A 27,313-nucleotide genomic window follows, 5' to 3' on the forward strand; every position below is an offset into this window, starting at 1 on the left:
CCCTTCAGAGAGGGGGCAGGGAGAGAAGGAAGAGGGAAGTGCAGCCCAGGGCAGGATCCCAGGAAAGGACAGTGCTGGGTAGGGAGAGAGTACAGAAAGCCTGGGCAGAGAAGGGAGGCAGGAAGAGGAAGGGTTGTTATCTGCAAGTGCTTTCACTTACTCCTCTGGCTTTTCGAATGCATGCCAGGAGATAACAGCATCTCTTCAAAGCTTACCAGGTTTGGCTGCACTCCTTCAAAATTTAAAAGCCCTTCCAGGGTGAATATTCTGCTCACAAGGTTGTAATTACTCTGTTTCCAAAATCTCACAAGGTTTTCAGGCAAAGATTCTCCTTGATTGAAGTGCTATAGACATCTGATTTTAAGAAAATAAAACCAAAATTGGAATCACCCTAGCTCCTCTCCTCCCTAGAATTTAAGGAGTATTTCTGTACACATTAATGGAAATGCTTGTTTAACAAAAATAAGTGTGTATCATTTAATGTGAAGGTGCATGTTTATGCTAAAAACCTGCAAATCAATTGAAATGTGACTCCTGTTTCCAAAAATGAAATCAACAATTTCAGACTCCAGCTTCTACTCAGCAATTTGCCCACTGACTGACATGCACAGTAAATTCTTATTTAAGATCATTAACTCCAGCTACATTGGTGCAGACTAAGGTCTGTTTTTCAGGCAATGCGTTCATCACATAGATACAACGACAAGAGACCCAGTACCACACAAATCTGCCTTCAGCCAATTCTCATTCTTACTCACAAGCACAGCATTTTGATGCCTGGAGTGAGACCTGCTTCTCCCATCAGCCCCCAGCATGACCTTGGCATGTTGCTTCACACCTTTCCATCTCAGTTACTTCAACTGTAGAGAAATGACACCAACTGATTTTGTGAAACACTTGAGGCATACCAATGAAAGTGTTACTCGATGAGGAGCAGCAGCCTAGCTTGCTCTTGTACCAGGCAGGGTACAAGCTGACTTCTCAAAGATCTGGGAAGAAAGCTAGCCTGTGCATGGAAGAGCCCCAGAAAGACAGTCCTTTCCTGCCACTGGAAACCTTCAGCATGTAAGATTTGTCACCACTAATGTAAGTTATGCAAGTTTAAAAATGAATGATGTTTCAATATTTAAGCTACTGTGTCAGCCCACTTGTGAAACCCAGCTCTTACCCTGTGTCATGCCACTGCACAAGCCCCCAGAAGCTATGGGGGCTCCCTGGGACGGCAGGGCAGGGAGCAGGGCACCTGGGGGGCACGGGGGGCAGCCCCAGCTTGTCAGGCCCGGCAGGGCTGTGGGGAGCTGGAGACCAGCCCTGCTGAGGCATCACTGAGGCGGGGGCTGAAACAGGGCCCTGGGCAGGCCCATGAGATGAGGCCCGGCAGGGACAGTCGGACCTGTTGGTGCTCGCAGGGCCTGGCACTCTTCTGCAGATGGGGCAAGTCACTTCATCCTTTTTTGCTTCATTTCTTCTTTGTAGAGTAGTCAAAAACTGAGCTTTCTCCTACCTACCAAAACTACAAAATAATGCATCACATGAAAAATTTTCTTGACATGCAGCCCAAGGCTCAACAGATCCGCAGATGCTCCAGCAGCACAGTTGTTCACAATGTGCTTGCCAAGAAAACCATTACTCAGATCAGTCATCAAAGCTTCAGTCTATCCTTACCTCAACACCAAAAGGGAACTGAGAGCCCTCCAAAAACCTCACAGTCACCAACATCTCACTCTTTGCTACTGTTTCTAATTCCCTGCAACTGTCTTGCTGCTATTTTCACCTGTCTGCCTCTCACTAAGTTGCTAGTGAGATAGGTGCAGGGCTGTCTTTCAGTCTGACAAAACTGAAACAGACCCTCAGGTTTCATTTTCAAGGAACTTCTGATTTCAGCTAAACAGCAAGAAAAACCATTTGATTCCACTTGGGGCAGAGGGGAGCCACAATTAACTTCACACCATTTACTAGAGGACATTTGCTACCACTTAGCGCCTTTCACACCTGCATATTGGAGTTCACAAACTAGAAGGTTAACAAGAAAAAAGAAATACAAGCTGAGGACTTTTCAACAAGCTCTGAAAACAAACACCTAGTTGAAAAAAGAAAGAAAAAAAGAGGGATATTATTTCAGAAGATCCATTCCTAAAGCATCAAGCTGGTTGAGACTCCAACATGAAGCCATCTCCCTCCAAGTTAATTCCTGACCAACTTGAAGCTTGACTCACTTAGCAAGCACTGTCCATCTCTTAAAATAGTGATGGTTACAGAAAGCTGTGGGAAAAATCAGCAAGCAGCAGCAGCACCTGCAGATGCTCTTCCTTAGTCTGCTGCTGTTCTCCTGAGGCAGCGACAGTTGTTCAGGCCCTGAACACTGCCCAGTCACCTGAAGGCCTGGCACAGACCCAGCTTCACTGCTGCAAGTGAAGCAATGCCTGGAGAAGTAGTCTTTTACAGCAGATGCTACCACTCCTTTCTAATGAAGGGTGATATCACCCCATTTGTTCACAATATTGATGTGAAGGTTTTAAAGCCAAGCTTAGTGGTTCTTCTGAGGGCTGCAGACAGGAGCAGGGCTATTTTCACTCTACCCTCTCTCATCCGGATTCCTCAAGTCAAGAAAACAGCAATGCTGCGGGTTAACTCTTGTAGGCAGCCAGACACCACACAGCTGCTTGCTTGCTCCTCCCCTCACAGCGGGATGTAGAAGAGAGTTGGAAGGGTGAAAGTGAGAAAACTTATGAGTTGAGGCAGTTTAATAAGAGAAAAAAGACAAAACAAGTGATGCAAAAAGCAGTTGCTCATCACCAATGCCAGACCCCAAGCAACTGCAACCCCTTGCAAAGCTGACCTAGGTTCACTGCTGAGCACGGCACTGTATGGTGTGGGGTGCTCCTGGGGACAGCCTGGGTCAGCTGTCCCAGCTGCATGCCCTCCCAGCCTCTTGCCCACTCTCAGCATACTCGCTGGGGAGGGGGCAGCGTGATAAACAGAAACCCTTGACTCTGCAAGCACTGTTTGGTAAAGGCTAAAACATCCCTGTTAACAGCCTTGTTTTGGTCACAAAGCTAAAACACAGCACCATACTGGCTACTATGAAGAAAATTAACTCTATCCCAGCCAAAACCAGTACAAGCAAGTTGCATTAGCTCCTACCCCCAAAACTGCTATTCACAGAACCACAGAATCATTCAGGTTGGAAAAGACCCTTGGGATCATCAAGTCCAACCATCAGCCCTACTCTACAAAGTTCTCTCCTACACCATATCGCTCAGCATCTCATCTAAATGACCCTTAAACGCATCCAGGGACGGTGACTCCACCACCTCCCTGGGCAGCCTATTCCACTGTCTGACCACTCTTTCTGTGAAAAATTTTTATTCTCAAGAGTAAATTCCTGATGAAGCAATGTTTGTTTGAGCCACAAGTATTTCAAATTTGTCTCCCTGCACTCGCAAGTCCCATTCAGGTAAAGTATCTTGCATTAACTGCTCCCAGTTCAGCAGAAACTTCAATGATTCTCCCACAATCAAAACTGTGTGTTATTATGTCATGACTAAAGGGGGTCATTAACTAACAAGGTACCTTTGTATGATTTGCAGTCATTCTGCAGGAAGGAACATAAATCAACTTAAGTTGTAGGCACACAGCTCCTCAAAGGCATTTTGGGCATAATGACTTAAATTAACTCAAGTTTTAATTCTCCTTTCCTTACATACTGTAACAATTCCCTGAAGTTTGTCTTATGTTTATATGATCATTTTTTTGCCTCTGAGAAATGTATGAGATCTGATGTTCCAAATGACAACAGATTTGCACACAGTTACCCCTTTCTTTACACGGGAAAGAAGACAATAACAATCAAAGCAATTTTAAGTGTACAACTTTCTACAGGTTACATTTATCCAGCTGCACCAATTAAGAAAAGCAAAATCCCAATTAGTAACAGCTAAAAACCATGTTTGTCATTTCTGGAATAACAGAGAAGAATTAAAATTTCTAGACAGGAAAGCTCCTCCTCTATGTCTAATGAAACATATTGGAAGAAATTGTGACCTTTTAAAAGCTAGAAATGAGAAGATGGCATTAATACTTCCACAGAAGCTACCAAAAAAACCTCAAAACAAACAAAAAAATAATCAGGAAAAGCTACTTTAATGTGCTACTTCAGAGAATATTTCCATGCTGAATACTTAGAAAACAACTTATTGTACCAGATCCAAGACCTTCTGAAGTTATTAATATTCTGCCATCAGCTTCAAAGGAAACAAGATTTGCCTTGCAAAATAATTAAGAGAGCTGCAACTATTTATAGGTGACTTAAGTTTATGGCAGCTTTGGTTGCAACAGCTCCAGAATTTAGAAAGACAACTGTATGAGTCAAGTGTTCTGGTAAGCACCTAATTCAAACACTTCAAATACAATTAGCTCTCCAAATCTTAAATAATCAGGTTGTAACATCCTATATAAAAAAATGTTCCTCTGAGGAGAATGGGGGTGGGACATCTTTAATTGTATCCAGAGTACACATTTAACTATTACACAGATAAAAAGGCAATAAATTTTATAAAGGAATTTATTGTGCAAGTATGATTTCCATGCTCATTTACAATGAAATAATTAGTTTTAACAAGTAATCATGCCAATGCTTAATTTCAACACTAAGCAGAATATTTACATTCAAGTTTACATGTTTGTTCAAGTTCCATATATGGTATTGTCAGAATTAAGTAAGAATGCATCTTCAAATCAAAGTTTTCATTTTTTACATTAAAATATCACCACCTTTCAGACATTTACTGGAAATTACAGATTTCCTTTCTTTTCAGTACCATCATTTCCCAGCTACTGTACTGGGGAAAAAAACCCAAACAACAAACCAAAACCAACTTGTAGAAATCAGCATTACAAACATACATGACTCACCAATTAGCCATGCATTTTCAACTTCTTAAATGCAAAGGAGGCTGGAGTATACCTCTGTATAACTGACTTTTGGAGGACTGTTTACATCATCCTTGCAAAAGATCATGCCTGAAGAAAATAAGCCTCAGGACAATTCTTTCACAGAATCTTGTATTAAAAAAAAAAGATCTGTTTTGTTAGTATTGAAGTGAACATCTTATAATAGCACCAAACACACTTTGGAACTTTTTGTTCTTTTTTTCTTTTTTAACCATAGGGATGACTAGGAACATAGCATCATGGTCTGGCACCTTTTAAAAACAAATGACAAAAAAACCCCAAAACACCCATCCAAAACATATACTGTATAGTAATAATTTAAAAAAATATCAGTAATTCACAAACAGTTGAAAAATATTTTTAGTGCGCAGAAATTCAAACTGTGACTTTTTGCTTCTTCCACTTAACGCTCTATGATCTAAGGTAAGTTCAGACTTCAGCCCACATTTTCTCAGCCTGCGCACAAATCTCTGGCTCCTTCAGCAACAGTTGCTAATACAGGCTTCTCAGTTATCTCCCACCCACCCTGACCCCTCTTTTATATTTTAAACTGAGCTGAGAATCAGCTAATACAATATGCAAACTCAGAAATGGTTCTGAATTACAACTTATCATGGCCCTGTCGAACGGCTAAAAAATGGAACAGAATTTTTGTTTACTTTCACAGTTCCATGTGATGCCTACTATTTGAATCCATACTCTCATATCAGTGCTTCACCTACTTCTAGGTTTCACAGCAGCTTGTAATTATAACAAAAGAATCAAAGCATCCCTGCCCATATGCTGCCCTATTACATAAAGGACAACATATAGAGATTGTCTTAGATTTTGGCTGTTAATGCTATGGGAAGATACTGATTTTGAAGATGCAAACCTAAACATTCCCACATTTTAAATAATCTTTGTATTTGGCAGAGCCTACTTCAACTTCTTCTGTCTTCATGTTGTGACATCTCCTCCAGAACTTGTGGGTTGAGAAACAACCGTAGAAGGTTGTACTGGTAACGTTTCTAACTCAGATTCACGTACAAAGATGACTGCATCGCCACTGACATTTATTAAACACTGAGCCTGGAAAAAAAAAAGACAATACGCAGTTACCAAACATTAAATAACAACATATTTTATGTTTACTTATATCTGTTAGCTATAACTACACAGATAATAGAAAAGTCAACAGAGATCAGGAGAAGGACAAATTATTATAATTTATTAATGAGGCAACCTCTGCTGTATTTTCTTTTATATCCACTCACTTGTGTGCCATCAAACATATAGACACATTCCCATAAGATCACCACAAATTAAGTATCTGGGTAGCTGTACTTGCTTTCACTACTGTTTGGAAACATATGGCATGTATCAAAGCAACCATATTCTGTTGTTGTCTTTACTAATAAAGTTTTGTCCCTTTATGTCCAAAATGGAGCACTTTATTTCAGCAACTCCAGGTATTTTTACATGGAATTAAGATGAACACTGCAACATCAGAAAAACTAAGTTCAGCACTACTGTTCAACTGTTTCCTGCAATTTACTTCATTCTAGAAAACTTAGTACAATTTTTAACCATTCAGGTATTTATGAAGCATATTTATAATTTTGTGTTATCTCAGGTGTTCAAGAACACTCCTGACTTCTTTAAACAAACATTATAATGAAAGATCTGCAAGTGTTATGCAGACATGGCTCTACAGGGTTGCTGCTTTTTAAATATATAAAATGTGTATTTGTGTCATATTAATCATGACAGCACTGTTATTTCTTATCATAATTTACCTGATTTTTGTTTGGGTTCTCCATGAAAACACACTGCTTCATTATGTATGAGACAACAGCATTCCCCCCTAAAGCTGCAACGTGAGCTCTCACCATTGCAAACACTTCAGCAATAAAAGCATGGAGAAAACCACTGACACCACCCTCCTGAAATGGAAAAAAAAAACACCTCACATTTTATGTTAGATATAGCTACAAGATGCTGAATACTTTTCTTACATTTTTATCAGCTGAATATTTCAGTGAATCCTAAATGGTATATTGTACAGAACTTAAAAGCTATTCACCATTTAATGGGTCACAGTTAAAAATCAGACCAATGGAACTTGCTGTTTGAGGAAAAGAATTACAACTAGGTTATTCATTTGTGACTGGTACTCTTTGCAGCCAGTGTATTACATATACTTATTAGACATTCTTACAGCTATGAAAGAACATTTAATATTCCAATGACAGCTGACTTCCTTCTTTCATCAGGAAGGATACTGCCCAATTTTTTTTGATAACTAGGAAGCAGATAAAGAATAATTTCTACTGAGGATTGAAAGAGATATAGACTTCTTGGAAATTACTGGTAAGGAGTGACCATTACCTTTGGTCACTGCACCTTTATGTATGCTAATGACTGTCATTGGTTCTCAACATTCACTAAAGAAATGATCCCTCAAAATACAAAGTAAGCAAGGGACAAAGCAGAGACTTGACAATCAAGCTATTCAAGCTTTTTTTTTTTCCCCTCTTGAAGCCCAAAAGAACTTCTAGCCATCCCATTTCGTTAAGCTTTTTGACTTTATGGTGCTTGTGGGGGATTTTTACTTCTTTGGTGCCAAGCTGAATAATTTAAATTGCTAAGAAAGGAGGAGAAGGGAAACAATGAAGTATGGGTTTTTTTCTAGATAATCCTTATGAAAGAATGTGAGCAACTACATTGCGGGGAAAAACCAAATACACAAAAACCAGGCAACCAAGCAAAAAAATAAAAATCCACAGAAAAAAACTGAGGAAAGAAACTGATGAAACTGAGCTTACTATTGGTTCAAAATATCTATAAAATTTCAACATGAAAGTGACTGGCAAGACCACTAAGCTTCTCATGTGTGTGTGTGCCACTGGAGAAAATGAAAGAGGCAGGCAGGAGAAGAGGCTAAGCTGAACTTCCACAAGTATGGGCTGTCCTCATATCTACTAGAAGAAGTATAATCTACCCTGAACAGACTCGAAGACATAAGAAAACATATCTTGGATGAAAATTAAAAAACAAAACGGCAAGTATAATTTCACCAATCCAAGCATAAAGCATGAATGAAATAAACTGCATCCAGAGATCAAAATTTCAATACAAGTTTGTCACTCCTCATGAAATTTTGATTGTCCAAGTGTTTTAACAGTTACAGCAACTGATGGGAAAAAAAAAATATCTGTAATATTATAAACCTAATACAAAATTTCATGACAACAAGTAACAAAAGATTGTAAATATCCACCTCTAAATGGCAAAACCTAAGAGCAATGGATAAATTGGATTTAAATTAATTTTTGAAGCAGTGTCTTGTATATACTTCAGCTTATGAAAGTGTTCATAAGGCCTTAACATTCTGTAAACCACCATAAGCAAAATATAAAGCAATACAAACACAAATACTGTTAATTATTTTTCTGTAGAACCTGAAATACATTACTTGAGTTGGATATGACAAGCACTCTGTTTTGACTCTGTTACAGCCTCAGGGAAATACTGTGCAACTAGTATTAGAACTGGTTTGTGACTCAGCCTATGCAGCTGAAATAGATTTAAAATTAGCTGCCCTGGGTGCTGGAAATAGCACACTGACAGTATCACAGAAATCATACAACTGTCCCAATTTCATGAAGGAGTTGAATCAAATACTTAAGCAAGCTACCTCTGCTGAGATCTGCAATCATAGTTACCAAAGCTTGCTAATGAGGTATTTAATTTGTATCTACAGAAGCTGCAGTTAGTAAGGAAATGTCACGTAACCATTTACCTGATCATATCATATATACATCCTTTCAAAAATGCTGTCCTTTTCACATAGATTTCTCAAGTTAAAAGGGGCTATAACTTGCAAGATCCAAACAGGATGATTGTCTGATCAAAGTTTCTCTAGAGATCTCACAACTAATTTTTATGAAAGCTGATCATTTTTATTAAGATCTGCTCTGTAATTTTATCAATGCGTAATTTGCAAGAAACAGCATACTCTTTAGCACTGACAAACCAGGCAAGAGGTACATTCTGTTTCTGTGCCTGGAAATTGTAGCAGAAAGATGTCCCAAAAGGACATGAAAATAAGGAATGTGGCTTGCACTTTGGCATGCTCAGATAACTATCTGTTGTCCAGATCTGGACTAGAGACCATTGTTTGAGTATCACTAGCTACACCTTCGAAGCTGGTTGTGTGGTTATATACTCTATGGCATGCTTTTTTAGACATCCATCACACAGAGCTACACTACTGAGAATCCACAGAATGTAGTATTAAAAATCAGCATAATAGTTATATATGATATGGGAAACCTTGTATTAACCAAAGAATTTAAAATCCAAATACACTGTGAAAGTTCATCATTGAGCTTGCTAAATGAGAGAAGATGGATTTTTTTTTTTTTTTTTTTAGCATTTAAATTAATCTCAGGTTTGGGTTCAAAGTATCCCAACTACCACTGCTGGTCAAAGACCCATTTTTTTCCATATAGTTCTGTTTAAGAACTCATTGGTTTAGTATCATACCCAAATTCAACAGCAATGGCAACAGTTAAGTAAGTTCTTCCTAGCACTGCCGAACACAAAGCAGCTCTATATGCTCTGACAAAAACAGTGCAATGAGACTCACTCCCCATTCAGCACTACCCTCAAGTGACAAAAACTCTATTCCCTTGCTGTGCCACTCCTCAACTCAAACCTCTTCAGATATTTACCTTTTATTAGTATCATTAACAAAAAGTGCTAATCCCTGATATATGGCTCACCTCACGCAAAGAAGTGGTTTCTCGTATAAAAAACATGTTGATTATCCCAAGATATTTGGTTATTTTTGCCCCAGGTAGAAAAGAAAGAGGTGTCATCTTAACAACTGAGACGGTAGAATTGGTGCATGATGGAACAGAACGGTGCCTTAAGTATCCCTCAGCCAATGGACTTGCTTTATCAAGTGAAGCAGCTAAAAAGATGGGAAAAAAGAAGAGAAAGTGACTATCAACAACACACAGTAACTCTTCTTTATGGTTTCCAAATAGCTTGGTGACAACATTCAGCTGCCTGTGATGCTCAGCCATATCATGTGAGAAAGGAAATTATCATGCAATGCATGCAAAAGGAGACAAAAAGCTGAAATGGAATTTATTTGGAAGAGTGGCATTCCTGCAAAGGAAAACATTGAGGCGAGTAGCAGCACATACAACAATCAGTTATAAAGTGAAGATAAAGAAAAAAGTGCCAACATTTTGAAATGTGTATTCTGCTGGAGGAACAAATTATAGGAAGTGTGAAAGTTGTTGTGTTTCCCCAGTGCAGCATTTTCCATTATAACAGATATTAATCTCTGCTAATTTAAGCAAGATAGTCAGACCTGTGGCCAAAGAACTACTGAAAAATAACTCACCACTTGCTAATTTAGTGACCATTGCCTTGACTGTCACCTTGGTGATTGCTTCCTGATTCTCACCAAAAATTTTCCAAGATCATACATACACCTACATCCATGCAGTGTATGTTATATAATTAGTAGGCGTACACAGTTATTGGTAACTAATTTTTACTAAGTGAACAGAAATACTATATTTTGCTTTTTATGATACTGGTTCATAAACCCTGTATTAGCTTACAAAGGCATTAACAATGTCGGCAGTTTTCACACTCAGGTATTCATTCTGCATGTGATCTGCAATACTATTGCTGGGCAGGAAACTCCACTATTCACCACTGGGAAATCAGAGATATGTCTCAGATTATCATAACGTGGTAGAAACAGCCGCCTACTTGTCTTAATTGATCCGCGCCTTATGGTCTGAGCTTTCAGTTTAATGAGCTCTATCCAGCTGTTGCATCTGTCTGCAAAGGAACTGTAATCAACTGACGCTGCTGAAAACACAGACAGAAAAACAAAAGAAAAAAACAAAGAAAAAAATATGGATGATGTCTCTTGCTCATCTCAATGCTCCTTTTGAGGAAGCAATTATCTGTGTCTGAGAGAGAACAAACATCCCTTTCCAGGTCTGTTTAAAGGAAAAGTTACAGTATAGGTTTGGACTTGTCCAAACCAATGTACCGATTTCTGGTGATGTCCCAGCTGTGAACCAACTGCCTGACTGGGACTTCATCACTGAAAAAACATGCAAATACAGTCATTAATGACTTACGCTAGATTATTTTTTTTTTAAATCTCATTTTAAGTATTAAGTTCTGGCTTCTTTAAGTTTATTTAAGCCTTGTTTAATTTTCTTTGCTATTCTTTTCCTCACAAAGAGCTGCTGATCATGATTTAAACTTCCTAATTATATCAATATTTAACCTACAGACTGAAAAAAAGTTTTGGTGATGAGGATAAGAGTCACAAGATGAAACAACACTTCAGTTTTAAACACAAACAAGTTTTCCTTAGAAAACGCTGACCTCCCTTCCCAACATACCCCCCAACCCTCCCCCAATCATTACAATGAGAAGTAGAGTTGTTTCTGCTATGACCTTTGGTATTAGTTGCAGGGGTGTTTGCATATCTTTAAAAAAAAAAAAAAAAAAAGTTTTGCAAACACCATTTCTTCATTATCCTGAAGAAATGGAAGGAATACGTGCTAACTTCAAATTAAGACAAGCAAAAAAGCTCTCTCTCAGAGAACTAATTTTCTGTCAGATAAATTGCTATCAATATATCTGACAGAGAGACACTGTTATTATTAATAAATCTGACTTTTGAAATTAAAAAACACATCAAAATATTATGATATCATTAAGCCACACCAGAGCACGCATTCTCAGTAATCTAGTAAACACTTCCTGGATTAAGGCACATCCAAAAAGAGTATACCAATATCCCAAGAATGCTCATTCTGTTCTGGCATATGGCTAAATTAAGTACACTCACCTCTCTGAGCAGCAGGAATACCTGTGTGGGAACTTGCACCTTCCAGGACTTCTAATAAGACAAAATTAATTCCATTCAGATAATATATGAGCAGAGTCATGTAGTACAGGACAACAGCCACCTTCTTACAAAAAAAATTTTTTAAGTATGAGAAAAAAAGTCTTTTTTATATATATACAGAGGATAGTACGTACTTCAAAAGCACATAGTAAGTTAGTATAAATAATTCACTTTACTAAATCTCTCTTGCAAATCACAATATGATCATTTACTAAAGGTCATTACCGTATAAAGTTATATACAAATATTTTTAAAATAACGATCTTTCAGAAAAATATGTAAACAAAGGTATCAATATATTAAGTTGCTAAGTAAATGTAACTACAATGAAACCTCGAGTCTCCTTATGAAGAAATGACAGATGACATCATTATCTAGCTGAAAGCCACTGAAGTGATGTACAGTACAATATGGAATGTGAGGAACATCAGCAAAAGTGATATATGTGAACAGGCTACCCTCTACTGGTCAGTGCCCATTATAAAAGTGGCACAGTCTAGTAACAGTGAAAAAGACACCAAGTCAAATTTCTGAATACCTCCTCTTTTTGAAAATGAAAGGTTAAGAGTATCATAATGTGACAAAATAAAAGTTAAGCACACACAAATGTATAAAAAAAAAAAATACAAGGCAGTAAGAATATTATTGCTGAAATTAATCTGACCTCTGAAAATACAAGTAAATGTGGTAGTCACCCTCCTTTATACAACTTATGTAACGGACAAAAAAGGGAGCTCTTTAACATTATAGTAAAAGAGAATTTACAATAATTCACAGATACTACACTTACTAGCCATTTTAATGGGTAGATAATCCAGCAATGGAGAAAGAAGACAGTTGATTTCAATGAGTAATGACCTAATTTTGAATACAGTCCTAGAAGAATTGTAACAACCATTCTTGAAATGCAGCTCTATCTCAGGTAAAATAAAGCTTAACAGCTAAAATGTGCTGCACTGTACAAATTGTTTACTATGCAAGTTTAGACTCCTTTCACTTAAAAAAAAAATACATGCAATTTTGCTCAGCTGAACAACCAGGATTTGCTAGATAAAGTATTTCCCACCATGAAAACTATGAGATTAACTGTTTGAGGCTGACAATACATGGAGTTATTTTATATCGGCCATTTACAGAAGCAAAGCAGTATGAAGCAAGACTAATTATTAAGCAACCTATAATTAAGTCAGATGATACCAAACACCCAGTGGTTTGCAGCATTTTCAATACTCTAAATGCAAAGACAGATGAACTACAAGAAATCTACAAAAGAATATATACAGAATGATAAGCCAATCCATTTTACGTGACTCTCAAAAAATCTGACTTCAGGAGTGAACACACCCATTGTGCTTAGGTAGCAAGTAATATTTAAAGCATGTGAAAGTACAGATATTTTAAAGCTACTGCAACAATGAAAAAGCAGAACTCAAAATCAGTAAAAAACAATAGTTCAGCATTCTTCCATTTAACCGACCTTTAGCTGGTGAGAATGGTTGAGAAGCAAGGGGATCAGAGCAAAGTTCCAATGGAAATTGTAGCTGCTCTTCATTGTCTGTAGATGCTTCAACAAAGAAAACATGCCCAATTGATAATTAACCCCCAAATTAAGATTTTCCAGTAATAACAAGCACTACAGATTCAATTTAGTCAGGTCTGAGTGGAACAAATTTTTTCAGCATATGCATAGTGATGCAGTTCTGTATGAACAGTTTAGGCGTCTGACAATAAATCCAACTGCAAAATTCAACAGAACTTGTGTTCCACTGAACAGAATTTGATTTAGTATTTTCTGGAAAAAATATTAAAGTCAATTCATGCATTTTAGATTTGATTCTGCAGTTGGATCTGAGTTAGCTATACTTCACAGTAAAAAGTAACATTTAATTTATTTCACATAAAAGAAAACAATTTACTGTTACTATTAAAGAAGGTATAACTAATGTTTTAGAAACATATGGCTCAGTTCTACTACCTAATTCCGTTCTTCAGAATGGAGTATCTTCAAAGTTCTGTCTCAATTCCCATATCCAGATCGCATACATATATTTCTAGCATAAGATGGTGCTTCATTAGCGAGATGACAGACACAGATTGCAGTAGTCTCTTCTATTCCCTTCATAACGCCATATGCTTCACTGATCTCCAAAAATATTACTGACCTACTTAAGGGTTTTGGGGAGGTTTTTTTAAGTATTATGAATAATTTATTTTCTGCATTCTTGAAGTAAGGACAAAATTTGCTACTTACAAGAATAAGTATTCTCTAATGACTTACACCACGTTTCAAAATACATTGGAAATGTCGTTATCTGTTACACTAATTCTTCAGAGAAAAATACTCAAAGAAAGACAGTACATGGAATAAGATTAAATACCAAACACTTCTTTCATGTAACTATAAGTTTGTTGATTAAATAAAGCAAATACCTAATACGTAATAAGTAAGTCATCCTGCTAGAGGTCACGTGTATGAAGTCTAAAAAAATTTATGTTATGACTTTATGATTTTACAGAACCTCCCTGTAAAAATGCGTGTATGTAACTGAAATTAAAATGTAGATTCATTAGGTACTGGGGAAAAAAAGGAAAGAAAAATATTATCTCTTATCTTTACATGCCTCACAACATTTACCTCTTTGCTGTGATTTTTCTGTAGGGGTTTTGTTGGCTTGTAATGCTTGGTTTTTGTCAAATGTAATTGCAACAGCTGTGACTGCAATCTGCAAATCAGAAATATATGGGATATTAGGTAACTTAATCTCTCACACTATCTGCAGAAATGATTTTGTAAACAAGTCCTCTTTTTCTGTAGAAAAATAATAGGGAAAAATAATCAAAGTAGACATATTAAAAACCCTTCGCAACAGAGCATAAAAGGCAGTACTAAGGTCCATTGTTAGAACATACACCTGACAATATTTGTCCTACATCTATGATATTGTTCATAAGTTCTCCTTTCCTGGTGAACTGACAGAAAAAAGAAACATAAAAACTCATTATCATTGTATTTGTAAGAGAGAGAAAGAGATTTTTAATTGAACATGAGAACGATGCTATACTTCTAAAGAAAACATTTTCTTTAAAAATAATTAAGTATATCGCATCACCTTGAAATGGCAAGAAAAAAATTAGACAATCATAATGACAGCATACTTAGAAAACTAGTGTGCCCGTACTCTTGCAGTATATGTGGCAACACCTTTTAATGAATACCTAGTCAGGGCTTTTTGTTTCCTATCAAACTAAAAAGATAACACTGGTGAACTCATTAGGTCATTCTTTTTCTTCACTAAACATTATGGCCTTAAGTTTTACTTCAGAATTCACCAGACATACTACTAAACCAAATCCTAGCCTAGTTTACTCTGAGTAGCAAATGTTAATTAAAGGCCAAAACTGGCATGTCTACATGCTGAAAGTTGAAAGAATCAGTTTATTTACCTGAACTAATTCATCCTCTGGTAGAGCAACTGTAAAATTTACATGACAAAGGCAGCAGGGAACCATTGATCGCAGTTTAAAATACAAGCTCTGTTGAAGACAAGACATTGTCTGTGTTACTCTAAAAACTGTGTGGTTTATTTCAGAGAAATTAAAGATCAAAACTATTTTCATAGTAGAAATCATCTAATCATATCAATTTTTTCTTGAAGAATTACAGGTGTGAAATGTCAGGATTGAATACAATCTACTGCACAGCAGTCTTTATACTTCTGTTTCTAGAGCATATTATCAGTCAAAGGACTCATTCAGATTCCAAAAGTATCAGAAATCCTTGATATACTAAGAATGCTGAATCTATCTTTGGAGCATCTTATAAACTAAGTACAGACACTTTGTAGTCTAATTCCAAAAAGTAATTATGAAGAAAATGTTATTTTCAATATATCCTGATTTTACTTTGCTTCCATTTGAACAATTAAACAAAGTGCTTGAAATAAGACTCTTACCTTCAACAGATTCTCACAGAGATCATTAAAGTTCTTATTAAGTGTTTGATTTGTTAGGTTAATGTTGCTTAGTCTGGATACTCTTACTGCTGTGAACATCTGAATTAGAAACAAACACACATTTTTTTTTTCCCAATATATGCCTCTATGTTATATTAAAAACAAAACAAATTCATAATGAAGGCAAATAATGCATAACGTGGTAAGGGGGGGGAAGGGAGAGGGAGAGGGGGAGGAGGAGGGGGATGTAACGAAAAGGAAAAAACTGTAGCAACAGTAAATCAAGTAAAGTGCTTATTGCTCATGAAATTTTACAAACAAAAGGCAAACTTTCTGTGAACTAATGTATATGAATATATTGAACAAGTGATTAAGCAAGACATGAAATACTCTGTGTCCTTCTTACTTGCTTCATAAAGGAGTCATTCTACATTCTACCTGCTACATATTTTGTTAACTGCTGTTGAAAAATTATATGTTGTGTACAATAATGGAGACAATAATGGAATGTCATATACAGATACACAGTCAATCCCATCAACCTGAGAGTACGCTGCTGGTGCAGTCATATGGTTTTGAGGTTTGAGCTGTATCTCTGCAAAGCACAGTCCTGCACTGTGCCAATTAGGTGTAAAAGCTCACTTAGATGGATCTGTTTTAACTCTCTCTCCCTAAGACTGAATTGTGTTGTACAAACATAACCAAAATGTTTAAACTTAATTATAAATGGAATTTTTCTCTACTCACTGGATTGGCTTTATCTAATTCTTATTTACCTTAACCTATTCATGTCATCATATTCAGTATCTCACACTAGGTAACACAGTCAACAATGTGTTTCTTTTAAGAGGCTTCAAAATCTAGCCAAGCTCTTAAAAATGCCCAAAACCTTAAAGTTCATAATTACCATAATCATTTTGTAATTTTTGTATTTTTGTACGACGTTCTCTGTTACATAACAGCATTGAAAAAAACACAAACAGGTTCTCATACCCTGTTTTTCTTACCAAAATACTACTTTTACTTTTAACACAAGAGTATCCTTTCAATTTATCTTTCAAAATTAGTGATCGTTAATATATATTTAAATTACTACAGCATTATTTCAACACAATTTGGAAAAAAGTTTTAAATTTTTTTGAATAACCTTACTTGAATTTCTGGTGTCCAGTTATTTATACCAGGCATAACTTCTGTGTTGCAACTGTAAAAACCTGTAAAGAAAGTATTTGGGGAAATCTGTGTTGCACACTGAAATATAAAAATACCTTGAAAGAAACATATGTGACCTTACTTGATGTGTTTTTGAGCACTGAATAATACACCAGAAATAAGACTAACATTCAAAAAACAAACGTAGCGTCTGAAGAATACGATATAACATACAAAAGAAACATATGCTTTATGTTATTCATATTGCAGTGAAAAAATGGATAGGAAAGATGGAACTCACCACTTCTAAAACGCTAATTCACTACAGAATTCTTATTCTGAGTATTTCTTCAACCACCAAAAAGCAAGGCCAGAAATGTCATCATGTTGAGGAACATGAGAGAGGCTACAATGGTATGAAATGCAACAGTGACTGTTGCTCCCCATGGAGACTGGGTAACTCATGTCATCTGATGTCAAGACTACTTGGTGAGCCAAGCTCCCTGACTGCTTCACAGAACCGCTTCTTGTGGAACCCATAAAACAAAAAAACCCTGACTAGTTGGTCCTGAGCAGGGAAAAGTGTTCAAAGAAGTTTTTCAGCTCTGATCAGTATATACTTAAGCAATCTTGCAGGAAGCGCAGACACCCAGAATCCACTACTGCTCTGCCTAGTTTCTAATAGACAAATTACGTACAAATGAAGAAACTTTACTAAAAAGGTGTGATAGGAAAAGCTAAGAAGCTAACCTTTGACACATAGCATAGAGATGCTTTAAAGATATTACCTAGAGATTGAGTGCAAATACTAACAGAGACTTGAAAAGACAAGAAAAAAAAAGAAAGTATAATGACTAAACAGCAGGGTAAGAAAAGTTATAAACAACAAACAGGTAACGTTGAAAATCTAAATGAGCACAAAAGAAAAATCTGGTAGGGCCTATATAAATGCACAAAATAAACTAGAAAAGCAATTGTGTAGCAGCTTGCAGAAGGTATACATATTAATAGATTTTCTTTAAGAACATCAAAAGCAGAAATCTTGTTGAAGAGTCAATCAAGATATAGAGAGAATATGCAGAGATGATAACATGATAGAAGACAACGAGCATTTTTTTCACATCAGTGTCCACCACGGTAGTGGAGCTTTCCACAATAGTGGAAAGCCAGTCCCTTGTTTATTTTCCATCAGAATACTTGTCTGTGTCTGAAGGAGATCTTGAACAAATAGGCAAATGAAAAACAAGGAATCATAAACAACAGGAAAGGCAAAAGATTCAATAGCTGACTAAATGGCACTGAACTCTTAACTTAAAATTACCCCACTACCAGAGGAGAGGATTCTTTAATCTTCAGGTAGTGAAGTGCTTTTAGTGACTAGGACCTACTAATTTGCCTACTACACATATCTGTATTACTGGTCCATAGAAGCTATTCCAGAAAATGGAATTCATGGGCAGATGGAAAAATAAGACACTGCAGAGGAGTGCACTCTAACACTTTTCTAAGTAACAGTAATGTCTCACAAGCTGTCAACAAACGTAGTGAACACAAAGACTTAAACTGACAGTATGGCACAATCACAAAGCAAGGAAAATACAAATGCACTTGTTGAACAAGAGTGCTGGGAGGGCAAATTGCCTACTTTAAATAACATTCTTTGAATACAACACCAATATGTCACATTATACAGCTACAAATACTTAAAGGACATTCTGTTCCCCGTAGTATTTCATTGACCCTGCAACCTACAAATTAGCCATTCAGTCTAAAAATCTTTAGCAACTGGTATACTAGTAGAAAGGATCCAATTGTTACACCTGTATGAAGTAACAAATTTGCATCAGTACAAATCGGTGAACTACAAAATGCCACACAAATACTGTTTACTTCAGTTTTCAAGAAGCAACAATCCCCATAAAAGGCTTAATGACTTCTTTTTCACAGGTATATCTGACAAGCTAAACACTTCAAGAATTTTTTCCACTGTTACTCTTGAACTTTTGTTTTTTTAATAAAACCAGTTCTGTTTTGTCATTTTGCAGCCTACAGTGTAAGTTAGAAAATATGTTTTTAACTATACCAGAAGGTGGTGGAACATCTGTCAGTAAAGAATGTACATCTTCCATTGCGTCTGTATCATCAATCTGGAAAAAGGAATAATTGATAAAAATCACGTTGCTATTCCAGTCAGAAGTCTCAGAAAGATATAAAAACTTGGTCATCAAGAGAACTGTATCTGGCAGCTACGTTGAGATTTTAAAAAATTAATCCATCAACCAGAATACTGAATCTTAACTATCAGGCTATGATATGCTTAACACTTGAAAAATAGTTCCTTTAATTAAATTGTATTAAAAATAAAGCAACGTGCACAGAACACACAGAAACTGCAGCAGAGAAACTGCAGCAGATAAGAATGATAAAAAGGTAACTTTTAAAACAACTTAAAATGCTGAACAAGGTTCCACACAACAACTTACAACTTTTTCCAGCTAAGGACCTTAAGCCACTAAAACTCTCATATGGTCTGTATTACACTGATGTGATCATTTTCTGCCTATTCCACTGACACAAAAATCTCTCCAGGACTTTAAAAACCTTGCTTAGTATGAACAGCAGAAAATCAAATAGGGAAAGGTAAATTTGGGGATTATTAGTTCTTCCTATCCAAATAACCTCTATTCCACCCAATCTTTAAAGACTTTTTTTATTTTAGATCAGACTGAGAGCGTATCTACCTTGCTACCTTCTGTAAATATTTGTGTCATGTGTCTTTATGTTTATTCTGCCTTCTTCCAAGTATTGTGGAAATTGTTTATATTTTAACCCCAGTATTAAAGGGTTCTCTGTCAGGTATTGTTTCTCCTCCTTCTCTCTCTCAAAGTAAGAGGAGCAGTCTTTTTTTTTCTCCCTCAAAAAAAAAAATACAGCCAGCCTTACCTCTCATAATTGCCTCCCAACATCTCTTAGCATTTCCTCATCACAGTGAATTTTTTACCACTTTTTCTTACATATTTCCAGTGAACAATGATTTCACTCTTGAAAGGTCAGATTCAGGAGCTTCACTAAAACTTTGGAATATTGTTCCTCATATCTAATTTCTTAACAAAGACAGTAGTAAGTGGTTCCACAGATTAAAAGTCCTTTTTCTATAAAGACTGAACTACCAAAACACAGTGACACATATTCTAGGACCAACACCTTCACATAATGTAAACCAGTAAATGACCGTTCTTTAAACATCAGATCTTATTTTTCTTGCTAACTTTAGCATCCTTTATAATGTACTCTATAGTACATGACAGTATATTTACATTTTTCCCTTCCACATGGAGATCTCCTCCTATCCCAAGTGCATATACTACTGTTAATAAGGTAGAAAGAATAATTCTCCAAAACTGTAAAAAGAGAGCTGAACTCTGCTTGCAGTATATAATACAGTCCTTAACCAGAGGGTCTTTGCTTATAATGTATCAAGCTTCTTTATGAAGCAACTGGACAGAAGTATGCCAAGCTTTTATTACTGCTATCTCTCTTCTATTTGACAGCCTTTAGAAGTGAAATGGAGGCTGGGCTTATGTTTTACTGGCATTTTTCCTAACTTGTCCAAAGGGTCTCTTGCAGTATAACAGTCTTTGAGTTGTGGGGTTTTTTTTCTGCCTTACACAATCCTTTATTTTTTACAAAGGCAGTCAACCCTTTTTACATTTATCAAAGTATTTTCCGATAGGCTCATCCATTTCAATACAGTGCCTTAGAGAGCATCTGTTGTAACTTTTGAGGATACAATTCCACTCCTGTCAGTCTACACAGACAATGATATTAAACCAAAAACCTGTGAAGACCAGCTGCAAAAAATATCTGATGAAAACTGTCCTCATTTCGTTTTAATGTGAGAGTTAACTAGATTCAAAGTTACTTTTAGGGACTTCCCAATTTACTTACTTTGATCCTAGCATACCTGTAACGGACTGGAGAGCAAAAATTTACTCAAAGAGCAGAAGCACCAACCAATCTCAATTTATTACATCAACCTCTCCCAACCCACTATTTTTTCACTCTCTTTTCTAATCTCTGTTTTAAAATGAACTGCTGTTATAGCACTCTCTCATTCTCCCTATCTATAACCTTTCTTCTAGTTTATTTTCTATGAAGATAGTGATTTGTAAAGATTAACATAAGTCTTGAATGTACCTTAGGCTGCAATTACAGGCTGTAATTTAAATTGTTTTCTCATTCTTAGTCTAGGACAGGTATTTGTAATACCTGTATCCACAAGAAGATGACCAAAATTCTAGCCTTCTTTAGTATTTGACTCTTTTCCTTCAAAATTGTACAATTTTAAAACCACAGCTTTGAATTTTAGTGACTAGAGAGGTAAAAGACATCTCTGTTCTTTATCTGTAGGTGTTGTTCTTGTTCTAGGTGTAGCTGTTGAAAGATCTGGAAGATATTCTCTGAAGTTGTAAATTCCTGAACTCTGAAAAGCATCAGCTGAAATTCAGAAAAGCATGTCTTCCTCTATGTGCTCTCTTGACACATGCATTTTTTTGAATGCTTTGAATACTACCCCTTCCGCAAACTAATAATTCTGAATATCCAACTGTAACATTAAGATCTTTGAAACTGGAAGAACATACAAGCTTTTTCTTTGCTAAATATAAAGTGTGACAACACAGAGCCTCAACGTTTATAAAAATATATCTAAGTTTTGGATCCATCATGATTGCTGCTTGAAGTAGGCAGAAGGGCATTGCTTAACAGCTCTTAGTTATTATTCTAGATATTGCTATATGTTCATGTATAGCAGGGCAATCTTTTTTCGGTTATTGTCCGTAGACATAATATAGCTATGCTTTAAGCAAACAGAATAAGAGAGACAGTGTAAAATCCAATACTTAACATTTTCTACTGATGTAAAAATAGAAAATTTTATATACAATTTAAGAACTGTCTTTGGAGATGAGTAAGAAAACTTCTCTCCCTTTTTTATATATATTTCAAGAAAAGGGAAGTATGAAAATGAGTACTGAAAACATTTATCACCTCCAAGACAAAAGCATCCTTTTTCCCATGTGAAAGGTCTAGCTCTGTAACTTCATCAGAGCTTTCTGACTGAGACCTTAATAACCTGGAACGTTGTCTTGGCTCTGGAATGGGAGACCCAATGATTTCTTCGGGTAGCTCCTAAAAAAGGATATAAAAATTATCAGTTGTTCTATGTAGTTTTGAAATTATTTCAATTATAAGCAATTTGTTAACAGTTCTAAGAATCAGAACATTTAGAGAAATACTTTGAGAAATAAATCTAAATAAATACAAACTGATTTGGATATGTGGCTTCAGAGATCTGAAAATTCCAGTAGGTTCCCAAAATATAGTGAAAAGAATCTACATCTCTACTAAAAAACAACTTACATTCTGAATGATTCAGTCAGTAATAATTCATGGATATACATGGTGTAGGTCTGTTTGACTCAGAATGCTTTATTTTTAAGAATATAAAAGTTTTACTTACTGGAGGATTAATCTCATAAAGTTCCTTGTTTTTTGCTATAGTATCATTTATTTTCTTCTGCATGTGAGATATATGCTGCTCATAGGTGCCATCATTTGGAGTCTTCCCAGCAATCTGAATACCACCAGGTGTTGGCAAAGCTGCTAGATACACACCTGTTGCAGACTTTTAAAAAGTCGTTAAGAAAAATGACAATTACATAAGCAGGTACTTCTAATACTTTCATATAAAATTTTCCATAACGCTTATGCTATAACAGACGACACTGTGACACGCACATTACAGCATGATCTCTTCCCATAATAAATGACTCTCTCTTGTTCACTTATGAAAAAAAACATTATTCTTTTAATAAACTCTCTCCTTCCCACAGGTCTTTTCCACAGTGGAGTTCTTAACTTGCCTAAAAGTTCCAAAGTACGAATTAAAACCTGTGCCCTAGTATATTTTGCAAAGCCAAGTGATGGTTTCAAGCATTTAAAACTTCACCAAACCATTTACAGTATCACTGCAGTTGTGAAAATCCCACTTCTGTTTAGAGAAAACAGATCATCAGTTCAGACAAAAGAACATGCAAGCAAGTCAGTATTACCCAAGCATCCTCTTACACCGATGAGGAAGCAGCACATTTCCACTATTCTAATCCCACATGACAGAATAAGGTTAGAAAATATTGTTAATGAACTTTTCTTGTCTATCTCCAAGACACTTCCAATCCAAGACACTTCCAATTATCATTTATTTCTTCAGTGCCATCAAAGAAGAGGCAACAGACCTTTCTCTTGTTGACAACTAACCAAAAGATTTGAGACTTAATTGACCTTCTTTGTCATGGAACTAACGCAACTTGATGAACAGGGATCTCTTTGACAGGACCTTTAAAGAACACAATAATTTTTCTATAATTTATGCCATTAAATCATTTAAAGTTTCTTTTCCTCTCATCCCCTTTCTAATAATCTTGTCCTCTAACAGATTTTCAAGAGATTTGAATCTTTTTTCGGTGCTGAAAGAGAGCCTGTCCTGATTTGTCAACAATTAGACACCTCATTCCATCACTTTATTTATTCTTAAAATAACTTTTTAGTATCTCTAGTTACTCTGAATTCCACCACACTTGTAGGTCTTTCTGTCCTGAAAAAATACCGTAAAAAAGCAAAAGAATCCCCAGATTAAAACTGTACTTACTGCCAACCCCATTAGCATATTTTCACCCACAGTGATCTGAATTCTCAGCCCAAACAGAGCATTCATTCCTCTCAGCTTAAGTTTATTCATCAGTTGGGTGTGCACTTCATATTCCATAAATGGCAAGAGATTACTGATAGATGTCGCATTTGCTTCAGCTTGAGCTTTCTTCTTTAGACGGCATAACCTGACAATATGAAACAGTACATGACATCAGCAGATGAACAGCTTTAATGGACTGCTGAAGACTGAAAGTGATCACAGGGTATTTTGATTTTTTTTTCTTCATTGTATAACCTAATACAATCATTTTCTTTTAAATGTATTTTAAAATCCTGTAAAATATTAAATTCTCATCAGGAAGATCAAGGCAGACTGACGCACTAAGTCCCAATAAGTAAGATTTGATTTTCATTTTTAATAGATAATTGTATATTTATATTAACAATAAAAATGGGTAAAATAAAAAGTAAACTTATAAAACAGAACAATACATTAGCTTCAACAACATTCAAAAATATTCCCTTATCAAAGCAGAATACAAAAATTACCAATACTGTATTTTTGTAAATCACTGAATGAAGTCATGTCTCCATTCTTAAAACATGCTTAATAACTGTTATCAGACAGAAACAACATGTATCACACAGGGTTATTGCCATAATAGTCTGACAGCACCAAATAACTATGCAACGGAAAGAAGTTTTCTACAGATTCCAGATAACCATCTACTAGATGTTTGGCTAATATATTAACACTCCTATCATATAGCAGTGACTGTTAAAAAGTTGCCCTGCTCACTTCAGTCAAAGCAAATACTGAAGACAAACACAACTTCTTTGCAAGCTGTCTGATATTTGTTAAACACTCTTCCACAAAAAACGATTATTTCAAGGGACAACTACCGCAGCCCTTTTCAATTGAGCCTCAGAACTGATGAGGTGCATTCTACTAGATTGCTGCAACTGGATAATAAAATGTCAGTTCTTTACAAGAACTTGAGTCTGTCTTATCTGAAAATCTGTATTTTCAGCTTTTTTCATAGTGAGACCCCAAATGCAAACATCTGTTTCTGTTGCTGCAAACCTCTTGAACACTTCAGGTACAAGCACAGGAAATGACACCTACTGGCAGAACTTTTAAAATGCCTATTAATACAGTTATTCAAGGCACACTTTGGAACAAAGAAAAAAACTGAGTGCCCTTGCAGGTCAAGCATTAACCAATCTAAAAACACTTATCTTAAAAGAATAAAAGAAAAAGCATAGAAATCTCATGTCTGAACATATTGTGTTAGTCATATTCCACTCTTTGGGTTTAGCCCCATAAACTGAAATTCAAACCCCACACCACTATAATGGCTGCCTACTTTCAGTGACAAATTTTAATTCAAAAAGAGCACATGACAACTGTACATTTTAGTGATACAAACAGACAACACTTTCTTCTAAGGACTACATTTATTACATGATCAGGAAAACACGGTAACTCACCCAGTCATAACAAGTTCACTGCAAAATCTTTCTAAATATAGCTTCAGGTCTTTTTTTCAAATTTATTTGGGGCAGGGGGGACAGGTGGGGAAATGTTTCAGGAATACATTCTAGAGGAAATGGGACATCTGCAGGTGCTCCAGAGACAGACTGGGGACCATCATGTGACACAAAGTCAATTTCCACAATGGTGCTGAACAGAGGATTTAGTAATACAGAAAATACCAAAGGAGGAGCACAAAACACATCTCTACAGTAGCTCCAGTAATTCTGCTCTAGCAGAAGTCAAGAGAATAATAAACACAGCATCGTAATAAAAATTCAGGTGAGAAGAAACTTCAGGAGGTCTCCAGTGTAACCTCCTGTACAGCCAAAGGTGGGTCAGTTTTGAGCTCAGACTACAATGCTCAGAGCTTTATCCAGTTGGATCTTCAAAACTCCCCCAAAGATAGAGACTGCACAACCTCCTAGGCAATCTGCTCCACTGCCTGATTGTTCTCACAGGTAAGTAGTTTTTCCTTATATCCACTCTGAATTTCTCTTGCTTCAGCTTAGGCCCACTGTCTTTCACTCTCCCACTGTGCAGACCCTGGCTACATATGATCCACAAACTCCTTAGAAGTACTAGCAGGCTGCTACTAGGTCCCCCTGAATCCTTCCTCTCTCCAGACTGAACAAGTCCAGCACCTGCAATTCTCTTCATATGGCAGGTGCTCCTTACTCCCTTGGTGTCCCTCCACTGAACCTGCTCTAGTTTTCTGATATCCGTCTTACTCTCAGAGCAGGACAAAACTGGACAGGTATCATATTGTGGAGTCCCACTCATTGTGGTGCAACTGGCAAACTTGAAGAGAATGCAGTCCATCATCCCCTCCACATCATTAAGATGTTCAACATGACAGGTCCCATTGCAGACTCTGTTATATTTGTCATGTTTAGGTTACAAACCCTAAACCACTACCCTCTCAGCCCAATCATCCAACCAGTTATTTACCCATGTAGCTGGCCACCCATACATACTGTACCATAGCTAACACTTCCTTCTTTCTGACTGTAAACCACCTTATTCCCTTTTCCAAATTCAAAGACCACAGCATAAACTGGACATAGCCACCAATTCTACAGAGATATGTTCAGTTACAGACATCAGCACAAAATTAACACTACTGACTTAATCAGTTCATTGAGTTTCCAGTGCAATAGCTGTTATCTGACCACATTAGTAGTCCCAAACAGCAAGCTAAAGCATGAAAACTCTTATACCCAGGCAGACAATTCCCACAGGCATTAAAAAAGTAGCAGAACCAACATGGATAAGTTCACAGAATCATCTAGGTTGGAAAAGACCTTGAAGATCATCCAGTCCAACCATTAACCTAACATTGACAGTTCCCAACTACACCATATCCCTCAGCACTATGTCAACCCGACTCTTAAACACCTCCAGGGATGGGGACTCCACCACCTCCCTGGGCAACCCATTCCAACACCTAACAACCCCTTCTGGAAAGAAATACTTCCTAACATCCAGTCTAAACCCTCCCTGGCGCAACTTGATGCCATTACCTCTCGTCCTATTGCTTGTTACTTGGTTAAAGAGACTCATCAAGTTACCAGATGTTCATCAACAGACATGACACATAACACAAGGGGAAGAGAAGGCTGTCCTTCTCCTGTACCCTAATACACTGTCATTAACTCCTAGCAATTTAATATACAAAATTTAAGGTTTGATGAACGGATTTTATCAACAGGAATTCTTTCAAAGATCTCCAAAACTTTACTAAGAAAATATTTTGATAGATACCTGGCTTGAATAAGACATCCCTTCCCAATAACTATTGCCTCTACAGGAAGATCAATTGTAGTGAAAAGGACATCAGGAACTTTTTGCTTTCTGCAGTTGTAACAATAAGTGAGGTGAGCAGGGAATGGCATGTTCAATTCATCATACGGTATATGGCAAAATCCACAACCTGGTGGTGAAGCTTCTTCAATCCTAAAAATACATTACGGAGAGCATACTTAAAACATCTGCACCTTATTAACAATGATCAATACATGCACATATGTATAAACACCTAAAGATACCTACTTAAATCATACACTGCAG

At 36.5% G+C, this 27,313-nt stretch overlaps 1 protein-coding gene across 16 annotated transcripts in view; it reads right to left on the reverse strand.

The window, feature by feature from the left end:
• Positions 1-4,546: 4,546 nt before the first annotated feature.
• Positions 4,547-27,313, reverse strand: part of C2CD5 (C2 calcium dependent domain containing 5) — a 73,350-nt gene continuing 50,583 nt past the window's right edge. For 9 of the 16 annotated variants that reach the window (XM_074871403.1, XM_074871405.1, XM_074871409.1 and 6 more), the window contains 16 exons: positions 27,008-27,199; positions 23,708-23,894; positions 22,520-22,684; positions 22,048-22,188; positions 19,082-19,145; positions 16,999-17,060; positions 15,847-15,945; positions 15,338-15,427; positions 14,529-14,616; positions 13,371-13,457; positions 11,834-11,884; positions 11,021-11,074; positions 10,732-10,833; positions 9,723-9,913; positions 6,732-6,878; positions 4,547-6,024 (listed from right to left, as the gene is read on the reverse strand). In XM_074871403.1, the coding sequence (XP_074727504.1) occupies positions 5,893-6,024; positions 6,732-6,878; positions 9,723-9,913; positions 10,732-10,833; positions 11,021-11,074; positions 11,834-11,884; positions 13,371-13,457; positions 14,529-14,616; positions 15,338-15,427; positions 15,847-15,945; positions 16,999-17,060; positions 19,082-19,145; positions 22,048-22,188; positions 22,520-22,684; positions 23,708-23,894; positions 27,008-27,199 (1,852 nt within the window). In that variant the 3' untranslated portion in view covers positions 4,547-5,892. The remainder of the gene's footprint in view (positions 6,025-6,731; positions 6,879-9,722; positions 9,914-10,731; positions 10,834-11,020; positions 11,075-11,833; positions 11,885-13,370; positions 13,458-14,528; positions 14,617-15,337; positions 15,428-15,846; positions 15,946-16,998; positions 17,061-19,081; positions 19,146-22,047; positions 22,189-22,519; positions 22,685-23,707; positions 23,895-27,007; positions 27,200-27,313) is intronic. The other 7 variants (XM_074871404.1, XM_074871408.1, XM_074871413.1 and 4 more) reach the window with 3 other exon arrangements.

Source organism: Strix uralensis, chromosome 5, assembly GCF_047716275.1.
Source record: "Strix uralensis isolate ZFMK-TIS-50842 chromosome 5, bStrUra1, whole genome shotgun sequence".
Lineage (NCBI taxonomy): Eukaryota > Metazoa > Chordata > Aves > Strigiformes > Strigidae > Strix > Strix uralensis.